This window comes from Elephantulus edwardii, unplaced genomic scaffold (assembly GCF_000299155.1).
Source record: "Elephantulus edwardii isolate Elephantulus edwardi_28Jun2011 unplaced genomic scaffold, EleEdw1.0 scaffold00003, whole genome shotgun sequence".
Lineage (NCBI taxonomy): Eukaryota > Metazoa > Chordata > Mammalia > Macroscelidea > Macroscelididae > Elephantulus > Elephantulus edwardii.
The window spans coordinates 20769770-20787916 of record NW_006399753.1 but is presented as its reverse complement, the minus strand read 5'-3'; the positions used below and the strand labels follow the sequence as shown (position 1 = coordinate 20787916).

General features: G+C 38.3%; 1 protein-coding gene across 1 annotated transcript in view; it reads left to right on the top strand.

Annotated features, from left to right (window-relative positions):
* The window catches only part of COL14A1 (collagen, type XIV, alpha 1), a 226996-nt gene that overhangs the window by 116882 nt on the left and 91967 nt on the right, over nucleotides 1-18147 (top strand). The window contains exons 25-32 of the mRNA XM_006879473.1: nucleotides 511-650; nucleotides 4440-4563; nucleotides 6081-6224; nucleotides 8047-8211; nucleotides 9090-9128; nucleotides 9285-9423; nucleotides 10969-11111; nucleotides 14463-14572. Coding sequence (XP_006879535.1) covers nucleotides 511-650; nucleotides 4440-4563; nucleotides 6081-6224; nucleotides 8047-8211; nucleotides 9090-9128; nucleotides 9285-9423; nucleotides 10969-11111; nucleotides 14463-14572 — 1004 coding nt within the window. The remainder of the gene's footprint in view (nucleotides 1-510; nucleotides 651-4439; nucleotides 4564-6080; nucleotides 6225-8046; nucleotides 8212-9089; nucleotides 9129-9284; nucleotides 9424-10968; nucleotides 11112-14462; nucleotides 14573-18147) is intronic.

The following is an 18147-nucleotide window of genomic DNA, read 5'->3' as shown; positions in this document are numbered from 1 at the left end:
AGTCCAAAGACATATCAAATTGTTAGTTAATCTACTTCACTTGGGTCACATGCCTTTCTTCTGAACCTGATTAACTTTGAACTTAATTTTCTGACTCAATAAACAAAGACAAGAAGCACATAGTGAATAGCTTGACCTTCTAATCAGTAGAGAATGTTCTAATTGAAATAGAGATGGCTCGCTGATGCTTCTGTCTCTAAATCCCTTTAACCCCAAATTTTCCTTCACCCTAATTCTATTCTTTTATACTGAGCTTTACAGCACTATTTTCCTCTCTTCTTCTGTGCCTCCAGTGAGAAGTTCTTAATCGTGAATTGCAGTCTTGGATATAGGCGAGAATTGATGGTCAAGAAGCATGATGAGTAATATTTTAGAATATGAACTTTCCCTTTGGGAAAGAGCTTTTAATTGCCAGAGGGGAACTACCAATAGTGATCTTTGTCAGCTTATATATTAACTGCTATCTTGTCCTTTTATCTCATGTCTGATTAATTTATTCTTGATCTTCAGTATGTAAAGCTGCCAAGGCAGACCTGGTGTTTATGGTGGATGGATCCTGGAGTATCGGAGATGAAAATTTCAACAAGATCACTGACTTTCTGTACAGTACTGTTGGAGCCCTGGACAAGATCGGTGCAGATGGAACTCAAGTAAGGCTAATAGAGCAATAATTCATTAATTTTTATCATATAGAATTATTTATTCATTTATTTGATTAAATTGTTTTTTTTAGCTTTATTATGGCACCCTGCTAAGGATATGGGTAAAGAATAAAATTATAGTCAGGGAGCTCTGATGGCCTAGTGGTAAGAAGCTGCCCTGCAATCCCAAAGGCATGTGGTTCAAATCCACCAGCTGTTCCATAGGAGAAAGATGGACAGTCACCTCCTTTGTGACTTACTGCCTTTGAAAACCTAGGATCACCTATGGGTCGGTTCCAATGAGATGTCATACAACACCATCCACAAATAAGAAGAAAGTAGATTAGTCTGGATTTAGTAGCAGCTTATTTATTGATACATAATAGAATTGAGAAAGATGCTAATTCTTTACCTATCACATCCAGCCAATTAAGAGAGATATAATGTCTACGTCATTGTATATTTCTTTTATATATCAATAGCATTATCTTTTTAAAGGATGTCTATAATATTTTTCACTGACTCAGGGATATCAATATTGAAAAATAGGTAATAAGTTACTATATATAGTTCAGATATCACCTGAACCTAATTTATTTATGCAACAGGTATTTGTTTAGAATCTAATATGACTAGGCTTCATACTTGTCAGAGGGTATATAGCCATGAGTATGATCAACAATGTCTTTGGTTTTGGGGGACTGACATTCTTATAGACAGAAGGAAATGAAGAGGTGAGAGAGATGGGTAAAATGAGCGAACAGATAAATTCACCAGTTAGGGATGTAATTTGTTGGTGCATAGTGACCTGAGAGTCCCTGAGAGTGTCAGCTCAGCTCATTGCTGTTATGTTGTGCCTCACTCCCTGCTGACCCTCCATCGGGTGTCCGAGACCGTATCACATGGGAGAAGATTGGCCATCTTTTTCTCTTGGAGCCACTGGTGGATTTGAACTGTCACAGACGCATAGCCTTTGGGTTAGCAGCATAGCAGACTAAAGACTGTACCTCCAGAGTATAGATTTGTTTTAAACAGAATGGTTGGTGAAGATCTTTTGAGGTAGTAAAATCATATGAAAAATTATTCAGAGATCTCCAGTAGAATTTCCTGACAAAGAAAATAGTAAATGCAAAGGACCTAATATGCAACTGCCTTTGGCAAGTTTAATAACTGGTACTGATACCCAGAGTGCAGCGGGTGAGAGAGAGAGTGGGAGTAAGAGCAGAAGTGAAAGAGCAGACACATGCTTCGTCATTTTAAAACTTGTGGATTATTGAAGGAGTTAGAATATCCTCCTAAGCAAAACACCATTGCTAAAAGGATATTTGCTTGCTTTATGGAGCACAAATATTAACGAAGCTCCACTGAAATTCCCAAGGCATGTAGTTCAAATCCATTAACTGTTCCGTGGGAGGCAGATGGGCAGTCAGCTCTTGCGCAGTTTACAGCCTCTGAAAACCCACTGGAGGGGCAGCTGTGAGTCAGTTCTGCTTCAACAGCACACAACAACAACAACAAGAGTTAAAACCAGAAGAGTCTTATGAAGCTGATATCATGGACCAGCAAAGAAATAGCAGTGTCCTGCATTGGGCTGATAGGGGTGCAGTGAAATACACAGATTTGAAATATGCAGACATATCTCAGAGATATTGTAGACTGAGCTCCAGATCATCATAATAAAGAAAAATTTATAATTAAGCAACATATATGAATGTTTTGGTTTCATAGGGAGCTCTTGTGGCTTACAGGTAAGGAGTTGCACTGCCAACTCAAAGTCAGGCAGTTCGAATCCACCAGCTATTCCATGGTGAAAAGATGGGAAATCTCCTCCTATGGGGTTTACAGCCTCTGAAAACCTGCTAGAGGCCAACTGAGTAAATTCTTACTCGATGGCAATGAGTTTGAGTTTTTTGTGCTTGAGCAATTGCATTATGAAAAAGTTTGAAATATTAAGTGAATTACCAAAATATGACACAAAAACATGAAGTGGCTGCATGCTGTGGGGATAATGGCCCCAACAGTCTTGCTCAAAGCCTTCAAATTTGGTTGCCTAAAGCTTTCAATATGTAAAAAAAAAATAAAAATATGAAATTCCTGCAAAACACAATGAAGCAAAGCACAGTCAAATGAGATAAACCTTTATCTTGAGGAAGAACTGAGAAAATGTAGATTTGTAACATGTATCTAAAATGTTGACATTAGAAAAGAAGACGAAGTTATTCTGAGAGGAGTCCTCTCTTCTGAATGAGGACTCAAAATGTTTCCTAACAACAGTGACGTCTGAAGGAAACTTTGAAGGCTTACACAATCACAGAAAGTGCTTTATTTGGTCAAGCTTATTGCTGAAGAGCAAAAAATAAAATTAAAAATCACATCCAAGTTCCATAGAAATAAAACCAAATTATTAAATAATTGGCTAGCAAACGTTATAGTAATTGAGAACATAGATCTTGTAGTAGGATGTGCTTGACTTTAAACATTGGCTCTATTTGTAACCTTGGGTAGGTTTCTTGATTTTTGTGGTCTCGGATTACTCATCTGTAGTAAATTGGGCAAAAATAAATAATGGTTACCTCACAGATTTACTCACTGGTGTTGCTATGTGCCATTGAGTCAAGTATGACTCACAGCAAGCCTGTGAACAGCAGATCTGAACCCTGTCCTATCCTGCACCATCTTCATCTTCTCTGACATACATGAGTCCATTGCCACAGTCATTGTGTCTGTCAGTCCATCTTGTTGAAGGTCTTCCTTTCTGCTCTTGATCTTCCACCTTCCCAAGCATGATGTCCCTTTCTAAGAACTAGTCCCTCCTAACTACATGCTCAAAGCAGGACATCCTTATAAAGTGCTTGGCATGTAAAAAGTAGCTAATAAATCGTAGCTGCCACATTATTATTTCGTTATCATCAAAGAGTTTTAATGTCACACCCTTGATTGGCTTTATTTATGATGGACAACACCAATTGAAAAAAAATATATTATGGATTCTACCGTAGCCAGTTTAGGACGGATGGAAAATCAGCTTGCTAAAAAGTACTGCTTTCCTAAAGCAAAGCCTAAATCAACGAATTTCTTGTGGCTTTATCTATCTCATTGTTTCTATCTAATTTAAAAAAACTAACTGTAATTTTCTGAACTTTGTCAAGTTATAGGGACTATCCCTCAGTGCCACTGAGTTGGAATTAACTCATAGCTGAACATCCGGTGGGTTTTCAGAGGCTGTAAATCACACTAGAGGAAAGTGTTCATCTTTCTCCCGTGATTCATTCTGCCTGCCTTTGAGTTGATAGTACAACTCCTTATCCATCAGGGTTTTTTTGTTTTTTTAAAATTTTTTAAATTTAACACATAAGATGTCAAAAGTCTCAGGAAATTTTAGAAGAAACTGTTTCTTGTGCTATGGGTAAAATGCTATAATTTGTACTAGAATTTGGTATGGAACATGTATGAAATTTTAAGCAAAAGTGATTATGGAGAGTTAAGCAAGAAATGAAAATGCCTTACAACAACGATTTGATGATTGCATGTAATTGTATTCCACATTAACCTAGTGAAAGTCTGTCGTTGTTTGTACCAACAAGTTGGAACTGACTTACAGCTGACCCTCAGGTAGGTTTTCAGAGGCAGTTAATCAAATAGGAAGAGACTGCCCATTCTTCTCCTGCAGACCAGCTGGTGTATTCTAATTACATGCTTTTGAGATTGGAGTGGAGCCTCTTAACACTAGGCCACCAGAGCTCTGCATACATGTTAAGTCTATACGTCCATAAAAACTAATATGTTGTCTCTTTCTAGGTGGCAATGGTTCAGTTCACTGATGACCCTAGAACAGAGTTCAAGCTAGATTCTTATAAAACCAAAGAGTCTCTTCTTGATGCAATAAAACGTGTTTCATACAAAGGAGGAAATACAAAAACAGGTAAAACTAAAATAATTTTTAAAAAACCACCCCAAACACAAGCCCAGGCAAATCTCAATATTGTTGTTTGTTGTTGTTGTTGTTATGTGCTGTTGAGTTGGCTGCAACTCATAGCGATCATATGTACAAGAGCTCTAAACCCTGCTCTATCCTGTCCCAACCTCATTGTCTCTGACATACATACTCCCACCAACCCCAATCATTGAATCGATCCATCTCATCGAGGGTCTTCTTCTTCTGCGCCGTCCCTTCACTTTCCCAAACATGATGTCCCTCTCCAAGGACTGGTCCCTCCTTGCAACATGCCCAAAGTATGTCAGATGAAGCTTCAGAATCCTTGACTCCAAGAAGCAGCCCAGATTTACCCTCTCCAGGACAAACCTGTTTATTCCCCCAGCAGTTCATGGTATATTCAGCACTCTTCTCCAGCACCACAGGTCAAAGGCACCAATTCTCTTTCTATCATCCCTAGTCACTGTCCAGCTCTCCAATGCATAGCACACAATTGTGAAGACTATAGCCCTGATCAGGCACACCTTAGTCTCCAGCCTGACATCATTGCTCTTCAGTACTCTGGAGAGGTCCCTGACAGCTGGCTTTCCCAGTGAGATTCATCTCTTGATTGATGGCTGCTGGTACCAAGAGTGTTGACCATGAAGCCAAGCAAACTGAAACTGTTAACTATTTCAGTCTCTTCACCATCCATACTGATACTGCCAGTTGGCCCAGTGGTGAGAATCTTTGTTTTCTTAATGTTGAACTTCAATCCATATAGGAGGCTGCAGTCCTTAACCCTCTGCAGCAAGCATTTCAGGTCCTCCTCAGTTTCAGAAAGCAGGGTTGTGTCAGCTGCATAACGCAGGTTTTTGATGAATCTTCCACCAATCCTGATGCCACATTCCTCCTCATACAGCCCAGCATCCCAGATGATCTGTTGTGCATACAGATTGAAAAGGTATGGAGACAGAATACATCCTTGGTGGATGCCCTTCCCAATTTTGAACCATGCAGTGTCTCCTTTCTCTGTTCTGAGGACTGCCTCTTGGTCCAAGGATAGGTTTTGCATAAGCACAATCAAATGTTCTGGGATTCCCATTCTTCTCAGAGTAAGCCAAAGCTGCTCGTGATCTACACAGTCAAAAGCCTTTGCATAGTCAATGAAGCACAGATAGACATTCCTCTGGTACTATCTGCTTTCTGCCAAGATCCATCTAACATTAGCTATATTATCCCTAGTACCATGACCTCTTGTAAACCCAGCCTGCACATCTGGCAGTTCTCTGTTGACATATTGTTCCAAATGTTTTTGGATAATTTTCAGCAGAATCTTGCTTGCGTGTGACATTAATGATATTTTAGTTAATAGTAATTACTGAACAACATTTATTAAGGTATTTTGCTTTTAATTTTTTTAGCTTTTTTCCCCACTGATTTTAGAACCTTGCTCCCACTTTTCCACCAAAACAAAAATAGAAAGGAATTACATTTTACTCTGAACTCTCTCTCTCTTTTTTTAGGAAAAGCCATTAAGCATGTTCGAGATACGTTATTTTCCCAAGATTCAGGTACACGGAGAGGCATCCCCAAGGTGATAGTGGTTATAACTGATGGGAGGTCACAAGATGATGTGAACCAAATTTCCAGGGAGATGCAAGCAGATGGTAAGTTTTATGTATGGAAACAGTGGCTACCAGTAATAACATTAACATTGTTTTTTAAATCCTTGTTTACAAGTTTCTTAAGCTTTTAACATCACTTTCAGTATTAACCAAATCAGTGTGATTTGTTTCATTTCGACTGATAGAGGACCATGTGGTTCTTGTGGTCCCATCAGTGTCAGACCAGAAAACTTAATCATTTGTATGATCTTTAGTTTTGTCTTATATTTCTCTCCCACTCTGTCCAGCTGGATCTACTACTATGGGTAATGGTCCTCTTATAGTGGCCAGAAATGGTGCAGGGGACCACCTAGTTCTTCTGGTGTCAAGGGCCATGGAACCAATGTGATTTTTAAATTCTCTTCCAGCTTGCAAATATATTCAAATTTTTTTTATTACTTGCTTTTAAGATTGCTTTACTTAATTGCTAAAGTTTCTTACACAGAGAACTCTGTGTATATCTATAAAGAACACAATAAAAGAGTAAACTTGCAAGCTGGAAGAGAACTTAAAAATCACATTGATCTCCATGATGTGGGCTGTTTGGTCTTTGTTATTCAATTAACAATAAGTTATGGCCTGGGAGCCTCTTGTTTAGACCAATTAGGACTCAGTGGGCAGGTCTTTTTGATTAAAAATTGATTTGGCCCAAGGACCACAGGCTCAAGGGCCTGATGTGAGGACTAGTTTGCTATTAGAGTTACAAACTAAATTGTCAGTTTGTTGTGTTTGGGGAGATTAGTGTTCTAATTGATACAGCACTTTTCTGTCAATTTGCTGTACTAAGATAACTTGTGTGTTGCTGTGATACCAGTGTGTCAGATGCCACAGAGTTACCCATAGTGGACAGGTTTTAGTAGAGTTCCCAGGATCCACTGCTTAAATAACAGGCCTCCGAAAACTGTATGAATACAGTGACTGCTACAGTGGCAGGAAGTGTGAGGAGGCACAGGACAGGACAGGGTTCAGATCTGTTGTTGTTCACAGGGTTTCTGTGGATCATGCTTGACTTGATGGCATCTTACAACAAAACAACAGTCAAAAAAGTCTATTGCAAAGGCTGAGAAAGAGAGTCTAACTTCAATAAATCCTTCATGCTTCTTATGTGTGAACTGGAGGTTTTCATATGATGATCATGTAGATGACATTGTATCTGATGAGATAGGTGTGTCAAAGAGTGGTTGAATGCATGTTTGTCAAGCATTGAATTGTAACCCTCCCCAGACTGCTAAACATCTCAGTTTCTATTCCTGTCAAGTAAATGGAGACCAAATCATGGGCTTCTTAGGCTGTGATCTTTATAGGAGGGGACTGCTTTTCTTTATCCTTTGGAGTTGATGATGGATTTGAACTGCTGAGTTTTCTGTTAGCAGTGCAATAGTTAATCAGCTACACTAACAGAGCTCCTTATTTTCTATGCTTAGGGAACAGGGGAGCTTGGATATTGAGATAAACTTACTCTTTGTTTCTTTAACCCATAAATCTTCAAATAACTATTAACATATGCAAACCATGAAATATTCTTCAAAAGGCAACTATTTTGTCTCAAGCACAAACTGAGGAATTGGTCTTGAATTCATTTAAAATGGAAAATTGCTTTAGGCGATGATTGGATAATTACCATATAATGGAGGACTTGTGTGCAGAATTCTGATCCACTGTAAAGAATGGATTTTCCACTCCCATCAAATTCCCCCTCAGTAAACATGTATTATTTTTTTTTGAAACATGTATTATTTTTTAAGCATTTGGACTTCAACTTATATTTTGCTATATATATTCAATACATTTTAAAGTAATCAGAAATCTGTTCCCTCTGCCACAGGCTACAGCATTTTTGCGATTGGTGTGGCGGATGCAGATTACTCCGAGTTGGTTAACATTGGCAGTAAGCCCAGTGCCCGCCATGTCTTCTTTGTGGATGACTTTGACGCATTTAAGAAAATTGAAGATGAGTTGATTACTTTTGTCTGCGAAACTGCATCAGCAAGTTAGTTCTTTGGAATTTGTACTTAGGTTGCCTAAGGGCTGAAGTGTTTAATACAGGCTAAATAACGAGCCACATCTTAATCTAGGGAAGGAATATTGACTTGCAGATCTGGTTGTTTTGTAGACATTAAGTATTAATGGCATATGGAAACTACACTCCAACATATATTCTTTAGAGATTTAGATACTCTCCCTAATAAGATGACTGTGTTTAAAAGCAATTGTACTTAAACAGTCCTAACAAGTAGCGTTGAAAAATCTGTTAAGAGTGTCCATTGAAATGTATACTGCACTGAAACAGATGAGGGAGAAAACTGTTTAAAAGGGATATGTGATTAGGTATTTTTGTCATGACAGGAGTCTAGAGCAAAGACTACATGGTGGAGTGGACCTGGGGAAGGGGTTGTAAAACAATGAAAAAATTTTTGTTTTACTTTTCCAAGAGGGTAGTGTACTAGGGGGGAGGGCTGGGAGGGGTGAAAGTGCAACAATGAATGAATGGAAATCCCAAGTCTCTGTAAATTTTTACTGCAATTAATAATAAATTTAAATTAAAAAAAAAAGAGAATACTGAATGGTTTAAAATTTAAAAAAGAGTGTCCACTGAGGTGACACGTTAAAAATGGGACTTCACCCCAAAATGTAACCACCATTAATTTTAGGGCACCCTGGTGAGAAAGAAATAGTTGTCCTCTGCTTTGGAACAGGGGCCATCAGAGTATTTAAATCTGGAGAACTCACACACTAAGCTGGGTTTGGATCCTGTAGATAATTAAATAATTGACATCTGGAAAGATTATGTTAGTTTTCTGTTTTCAGACTTAGTAAAAGAATATGTTTGGAAATGCATCTAGAGTTTTCTATTGTTTTGTTTTCCAGCATGTCCACTAGTGCACAAAGATGGTATTGATCTTGCAGGTAAGTATTCTCACAGTTTTTCTCAAATACAGATTTACGTTTTAAATATCTTTTTTTTGGTCTAATTTTTTTTTACTTCATCCTTAACAGAATAAACTTGAAATTTAAAAATCCTAACATACAGGTGTATTTTTTTCTCTACCTTTTGTTTCTTAGGATTTAAGATGATGGAAATGTTTGGTTTAGTTGAAAAGGATTTTTCATCAGTACAAGGGGTGTCTATGGAGCCCGGTACCTTCAATGTGTATCCATGTTACCGCCTTCATAAGGATGCTCTCATTTCTCAACCAACCAAGTATGTTTCCATTACAAGATATTAAAGCCAATAATTCCTATTGTGAAAATTCCGTCAACTTGAAATGGGCTTGAAATAGATCTTGGTAGGGTTCTCCATGATGTTTAAAGATGATGTTTAGTATCCTTTCTTTAAAAAGCTTCAATTCAGGTATTATATTGGTTGAATTTTTATGATATAGTTAATGCTCATATAATATTATTAGGCCAGTCATTATCCCGAGTGCTTTATATATATTAACTCGCTCAAAGCTCCATGAAGTAGATCTGCCTCTAAGAAGATTCAATTATTACCTTAATTTTACAAATATCAGAATTTTACCATTTCACAAATGATGAAACTAAAACACAAAATAGATCATTGAATTGTGCGAAATATTATAGTTTGTTAAATGGTAACACTTGAATGGCATTCCATTGCATTGCTAACGAAACAGCCATGCATTGCTAGTGATTTGGATCCATCCATTCCTTTGAGAAATAAAGATGAATAATCCCTGCTTGTTAAGATTTATTAGCCTTATAAGGTATATATGATTAGGTATTGTTGTCATGACATGAGTCCAGAACAAAGCCTGAGTAGTGGAGTGGACTTGCGAGGAGGGATTGTATTAACAATGAAAGAATTTTTCTTTTACTTTTCAAAGAGAAGAACTAACTGGAGGGTAGGGGTGGGCAGGGAGAAAACTGTAACAATGAATGAATGGAAATCCAGAATCTCTGTAAATTTTCATTAAAACTAACAATAATAATAATAATAATAATAATATTAATAATAATAATAAAAAGATTTCTAGAACCAGATGGAGGGTTGATGTGAGTACAAATTGACTCAATGGCATTACGTTCTGATTTGGGCTTCCTGCTCCACACCTTGAACCACTGCATATCATTGCTGTGAGTGAGATGGCTTTTATCTTTGACTTCATCACAGTTCCTCCATTGTTGTTGTTGAGTACCATTGAGTCAGAACTGACTTCTTGCTAGACCTCCAGAGGGGATTTTCAGAGGCAATCAATCACGTGGGAGGAGTTGACCCATCTTTCTCCACTGTGGAAATCCGTCTTGCTGAAATTCTTCCTCTTTTTCACTGGTTCTCTACTTAGCATAATACCCTTCTCCAGAGACCAGCACTTCCTAATATGTCCAAAGTATGTGACAAGGAATCAAACCATCCTTGCATCTATTCTGATTCACTAGTCCCAAGACAGATTTATTTGTTTGTTTTTCCTTTAATCCTCCTTCACCAACTTTCATGTGGACTTTTGAGACATTGAGAATACCATGGCTTGGGTCTGACACACACACCTTAGATCTCAAAGTGATATTCTTGCTCTTGGCCACATTAAAGATGTTCTTGGCAGCAGATTTTCAAGTTGAAAATTCCTGATTTAAGAGACGATACAGTCAATCTTTTGTCTTTTCTGGTTTTGATGGTGGTGGGTTTTTTTGTATCTTGTGTAATGAAAGTGTGTTTGGGTTACAATCAGGTAAGTAATGTGTTTGAAGAATATTACAATTCATCATGAATTTTTTGTCCCTGCAGGTATTTGCATCCAGAAGGATTGCCCTCTGATTACACCATTAGTTTTCTATTCCGAATTCTTCCTGACACTCCAGAGGAACCATTTGCTCTTTGGGAGATTTTGAATAAAAATTCTGACCCATTGGTTGGAGTGATTTTAGATAGTAAGTCTATTGAAGTACATAAAATTTGTCCCTATACAATGTATATGAGTAATGCATTTGATATACCATCTTGCCTATTTTTATATCCATAAACTTACTTATTTTAAGCCACGTGTAAATACAAGACAGTGAATTATGCAATTGTAGATGAACATATTCATTCATTAGTCCATCAAATAGTGAGAGAGGGCCTGTTTTGACTCAGGACTAGGTGAAAGGTAGAGGAAGGCTGACAGTTACTGGGTTAGAGAAGACTGTAGGGGGACCATCAGCAGCTCTCAAACATTTAGAGGAGGAAATGTCCTTTGGTACTTGTGGAAGAACTTTTAGTACATGGCAATACATTAACAACTAAATGTGAAATTATGAAGGTATTTGTGTTGCTATTGAGACTGAGTGAAAGCTGTAAATTAAAATGATGGCGTCTCTTGGAATGATTAAGATTAGTTTGTTCCCTCGGAGAGCAGAATGAAGAATTAAATTTTAGGATAATGAAAGACACACTTGGGTATCACTGTCTTGGACTTAATGCAGATTGCATATCCTGGGCAAGTTGGTTGCTGCATTGAGAGAAAGGGCCTGGTTTCTATTTTGCTTTTTCTTTTATTGTGGTGTGGGTGAAAGTTTACCGTGCAAATCAGCTTTCCATTCAGAATTTATGCACATTTTGTTTCTTAGCATTAGTTTCAGCCCCTTCAATGTAATGGTACTCTTTCCATCCCCTGTCTGGATTCCGTGAATTTATTCTTGCCTACTCACCTTCTGAGCTTTGCGTTGGAGCAGATGCTGGACTTAGTACTGATGGCCTTGTGTGGTTAATTGTTCTCAATCTCCAAGCATATACTTGCAGTGAATACTAGAGTTTACACTCTGTTGTTGTTGTTATGTTTTGACGAGTTGCCTGCGGCCCATAGTGACCCTATGTACAGCAGCTCTGAACCCTGCCCTGCCCTGAGCCAGTCACACTGATTCCGACACACCAACCTCCATTGACCCAGTCACTGTATCAATAATAGGTTGAATTCCAGGTTTGAAATCTGTCTATACAGGTCACAGTCTCAGGAATTTCACTAGTTTCTGTCTGATATAAGCCTAACTATTTTTTTATTATTTTCTTTTGTTCTACGTTTCCCTACTATTTTGTCTAGAATCTTCTGAGGTCATGATCAGAATTGTTGGTAATCGTAGCTGGTGCCAACTAGTTTTTTTGGTCTCAAGGAAATGGAGTCTAGGGCTCATGCAGTCCAGTAGTCCTTTTGACCAATTATTTTCTTGAATCTTTTCTTTTCTCTACTCTCCTTTTCTCTGGGAAGGGATAGACCAGTAGTTGATCTCTGATGGTCATTCATCTGAAGATCCCAGTTGATACAACAGGTGCTGAACACTGTCTTTGTGAGCTATATTAGGCCAGTTCTCCAAAGCATAGTGACTGATTCCTTCAAATTGTTTGTTTATGGCTGAGAAGTTTTCATAATTTTCCCAAAATTTGCTCCAGAAAACACATGAATACACTATTGTTGCTGCTATTGTGTGCCATTGAGTTGGAACTGACCCATGGCTGACCCCCCCAGTGGATTTTCAGGGACAGAAAATCACATGAAAGGAGATTACCTAGCCTGTTGCAGAGCAGCTGGTGGTTTTGAACTGTGTTCCTTTGCAAGTGCAGCGCAGCTTCTTGCCATTGGACCGCCAGAGCTCCCTTGAATACTTTCAGTATGTATACTAAAAGGAATTATATACAATAAATACTTATATTACTATAAGTACTTATGTTGTTGTTGTTATGTGTTGTCGAGTCACCTGCGACTCATACTGACCCTATGTACAACAGCCCTAAACCCTGCTCTATCCTGTGCCAATCTTATTGTCTCTGACACACCTACCCTAATTACCCCAGTCACTGAATCAATCCATCTCACAGAGGGTCTTCCTCTCCTGCACTGTCCCTCCACACTCCCAAGCATGACGTCCCTCTCCAAGGACTGATCCTACCCTGCAACATATCCAAAGTATGTCAGAGAAAGCTTCAAAATCCTTACCTTCAAGAGCAGCCTGGCTTCACCCTCTCCAGGATGAACTTGTTTGTTCTCGTAGCAGTCCATGGTATATTCAGTGCTCTTCTCCAACACCACAGCTCAAAGACATCAATTCTCCTTCTATCGTCACTAGTCATTGTCCAGCTTTCTGAAGCATAGCAAGTAATTGCAAAGACCATGACCTGTATCAGGCCCACCTTAGTCTCCTGACTAACATCATTGCTCTACAATACTTTGGGGCGGTCTCTGACAGCAGACTTTCCCAATGCAATTAATCTTTTAATTTCCTGGTTGCTGACACTAAGAGTGTTGACTGTAGAGCCAAGCAAACCGAAGCTGTTAACAGTCTCCACCTTCTCCCTATCATGATGCTGCCAGTCTGCCCAGTATTGAGAATTTTTATGTTTTCTTTCTGTTGAACTTTAATCCGTATTGAAGGCTGCAGTCATTAGTCTGTAGCAAGCGCTTCAGGTCCTCTTCAGTTTCAGCAAGCAGAGTTTTGTCATCTGCATAAAGCAGGTTGTTGATAAGTGTACCTCCAATTCTGATGCCATATTTCTCTTCATAGAGCCCAGTCTCCTGGATAATCTGTTCTGCATGTAGATTAAAAAGATATAGAAATATGACACATTCTTGGCACACTCTTCACAATTTTGAACCATGCAGTGTTTCTTGCTCTGTTCTGACAACTGCCTCCTGGTCCAAGTTTAGGTTTCATATAAGCATAATCAAGTGTTCTGGGATTCCCCTTCCTCTCAGAGTCAGCCATAGTTTGTTGTAATTCACACAGTCAAATGCCCTTGCATAGTCAATGAAACACAGATAGACATTCCTCTGGTACTCTCTGCTTTCAGCCAAGATCCATCTGACATTAGCTGTAATATCCCTAGTACTTAGTATGTGCAAATACATGTGTAGAAATAGTCTTGCTCTACAGCATGAGTGCAGTCCCATTTGCACACCCATGCCTGTTTCTGAGTTTAGGAGTTGATTCACTTCATTTGCTTCCCTTGGTCTGCCTTTACTTTCATCTCCAGACAACTCTTTCCTAAAAGGATAAGAAAGTATGCGTATAGGCAAGGAGGTACTGAAGAAGGGTGTAGCGTAAGAACAATGTGATCGTTGCCTTGTTTCATCACATTAATACAGCTATGCAAAAGCAATCCAAGGACTGTAGATTAATTACTAAATTTTATCTTAAACACAGTTTGAAAACAATAAATGTGTCAATTTCTAGTTGAGTTCAGTTTTACAAAGAGTTACCCATTATCCTTATCTCTAAAATATATGGGGTTTTTTTTCATTGTTTGACCAGATGGTGGAAAAACTCTAACATATTTCAACTATGACTACACTGGGGAGTTTCAAACGGTTACTTTTGAAGGACCTGAAATTAAGAAAATTTTCTACGGAAGTTTTCACAAGGTGAGTAAGAATTCACATACGTTCTTCGTTCTCTGTGCTCCTGGGCAAAGCAACATAGCAATGTGAAAACATTCTGTAGAATTTTGCATCTCAGACTTCCACAGGATTAAGAATTACCCCTGGGAAAGGATATCATGCTTGGAAATGTGGAGGGTCAGTGAGAAAGTGACCATTAATGGGATGGATGGACACAGTCACTGTAGCAAATGGGCTTACGCGTGTGAGATGGTCAGGACAGGAAGGCATTTAGGGCTGTTGTTCATAGGGTCACTATGAGTCCTGCTTGACTCTATGGCCGCTATAAAACACAACAAAGACTTTAATACTCAGGGATTCTGATCTGATAGTTTGAGATGAGACCTTGTTTCAGCTTAGCAAACATCACAGGTGATTTTGGTTGAAGTGGTCCAGATTCTCACATTAGGGGCAATGCAACACAACACACTAAGGGGACAACTACTGCTTTGATCATTTACCACATTGTACATAATGCAGAAAAGATGGCTGGTCTACCTGGCTACCAATGCAGCCACCAAAAAAGACACTGAATCGTTTTCAGATATGACCCCGTGCAACAAGTCTGGATCATTGCGGTCATCAAAAAGTCTAGAGAAACCGCAGGGGGGAGAGTCTGTAAAAACTGACATTAGTTGTCCTCATTTTAATAATTCCTCACTCATGAGAGAACCCTGTTGCTTAACACAGAGGTGTGACTCAGTTCTTGTAACCTCTGTGGTGGCGACCCTTCCTTCAGCCTGTTCTCTTTGCTCTGTGTTAGGCCACTGATCCACTGGTCTGTGGGCTCTGAAGGAAAGTTGCAGCTAGAGAAAAGGATTTTCTAAACTATGTTTCCAAAAGCTTTGTTTCTTAACCAGACTCTAATTGCCATGCTAAAGTGAGGGAAGGATGCTTCATAACAATAGAATTTTGGCTCTGTTTCCTGATCCCAAAATATGGTCAAGCCTATTGAATTTGCAATGTTAGTACTTGCTGTGGTTTAGAATGTTATAATTGCATTAGAACAACATAGAACAAAATTAATCCCATTTTTTACATAAAAATAATTGTGCAACAAAAATTCTATGTGCGTATGTAGTTTAATAGGACTATACTACCAGAGTTACTCAAAGTATCTCAAAGATACTCAGGCAAAGTCGGAGATACACTACAGTCTGGGTCAAAATGGCCTCGTTAGCAGCTCTTTGATCTGATTGTAAGCTCCTCTGAACATGATTCTCTTCTTGTTCGTCTGAGTCTCCTGCACAGCAATCAAGAAAAACTGTAGGGGAGATGAAAAGCAGTTGTGATTTTATGAGTGTTAGAAAAAAATTGCTATCTTAACATGTGGTATAGGCATGAACTTGTTAATTCTCATTCCAAGGAATCCTTTCTAAGTCTTCAGTAAATGGTACGCTTTATTCCCCTTGCCAGAAAAACTCAATGACTTTTGAGTAAGGCTCATTAAAAAAAAGCGGTTTCAAAAGTATACACCTTTGAGCTTCTGAAAATCATATGAATAAAATCCTTTATCCACTGTGTTAAGCTTTGGTTGTTCTTAGGCCGTATAGAGAGTCAGCTCCAAGGCAGTATCTCAAGGTGCCCCGTGATGAAGCTCTCTCCCATTCTCTGCCATCCTCACAATGTCTGCAGCACTTGAGGCCATTGCTGCAGTCAAAATTCTGGTTACTTGTAGACATATTGTTGTTGTTGATTGCCTTTGAGTCAGCACAACTCATAGTGACCCTATGAACCCCACTACAACTATTGACATGTCAACCCATTTCCATGAAGTTTCTCCTTTTCTTCTCTGACCTTGAGTCTTTCCAAGCATAATGTCCTTTTCCAAGGAGTGGCCTTTCCTGACAACAGGTCGCAAGTATGTGAGATGAATTCTCACCATCCCTTCTTCAAAGGATCACCCTGGGTATTTTTTCCAAGGTAGATTTGTTTGTTATGTGGCATTCTACAATATACCCAATATTCTTCACAAACAGCACAGTAAAAAATGAGTAAGGCCAAACAGTCAAAACAAGAAAAAGCTTATCATGTAACAAATTATAATAAATCTACTAATATTGGTGGTGTTGTTAGGTGTTAGTTAAGTCACCAGTAACTGATAGGGCAATATTTAGATCCATTACTCATAGTGTCACTATGAAAAGCTACTAACAGGAAATATGAAAACAAATGCTATTTAGAGAGATAAAATTCTGTGTACTTGTGGACATATTGTTGTTGATTGCCTTTGAGTCAGCATGACTCATAGTGACCCTGTGAACAACAGGCCTGAAACCCCTCTACAACTATCGACATTTATCAAAGTTTATAGTTTCTGGAGGCATGTTATTTAGAAAATGGCTGTCAGTCCTGCTATTTTATAAATTATTTCTCATTCAATTTCAGGTGGGTTTGTTATTTTATATTTAGATATGAAATGAGCCCCAAAAACTCTGAAAAAGTTATTAATTATATATAAGTACACAAAAATGAAGCAATATTTTTAAGCCCTTTTTCTTTTTTAAAAAAGAGAAAGTATTGTTTAGTTTTATTTTTTTAAAAAATAAACAACCCTTCATCCACAAAATGCCTTGAAATATGTCCATTAGCTTTTAGATTCAGTATTCCAGTTTAAGAACCTGAACTGTACGTTAAACTATGGAACTTGATTCCGTTGGGGTTGAGACCTTTCATTCTCCCCTTTGATTCCAGGTCTCCTTTCCACACAGTGAACAAATCAGTTATGTGATTCACTACTGATCCCTGGGATGATTTTTCATAAATCCAGAAACATTTTGCGTTTTGGTTTTTAATTTTATTTTTAATATCCACTTTTGAAATTGCAGGTCTTCAAAAACCCTATGTACTGTTGAGCGCACTTAGCACTTAGACTAGCAGATGTGGCAACTGAGGCTGAGCCCTTAAATGAGGAAACACAAAAGAGGAAGAACAGTTGTGAGATGTCGAATGGGAGAAGCATGAATGTAGGGAAATTGGACATTGTTAAGAAAGAAATGGAGTGCATAAATATTGACATACTCAGTGACTGGGCTAAGGAGGGTGTCAGAGACGGTAAGGTTGGCTCAGGATAGATCAGGGTTCAGAGCTGTTGTACATAGGATCTCTATAAGCTGCAAACAACTTGACGGCATATACCAACAACACAATGTTTAATGTACATCAGGAAAAGACATAACTAGTAAAATACGATTTCAGGTACTATTAACTTCATAAATGGCTAGAGTTTTAAAAGATCATACTGCTTTCTGAAAGAAAGAGAACAAAGTTGCTGCATAGTCTACAAACAAATCTGAAAATGAAAATTCTAGCTCTTCATACTCCTGAAAATTGGTTTCAGTCTTTTGAAGAATGAAGAAGTGAATTCGCTGTATATTTGTCACCAGCACTGGGTTTTGTTTTGTGTTTTGTTTTCTTGCTTAATTTCAAAGATACAGTGAAACCTATGAGAGCTAGAACCTAATGGGACTGCCTTGTTTTTTGGGTCTCACAGGTTTTCTACCTTTGACAGGGTACAGTCTTAATATGTTTCTGTTGCTCTCTTTAGTGGAAAATATTTT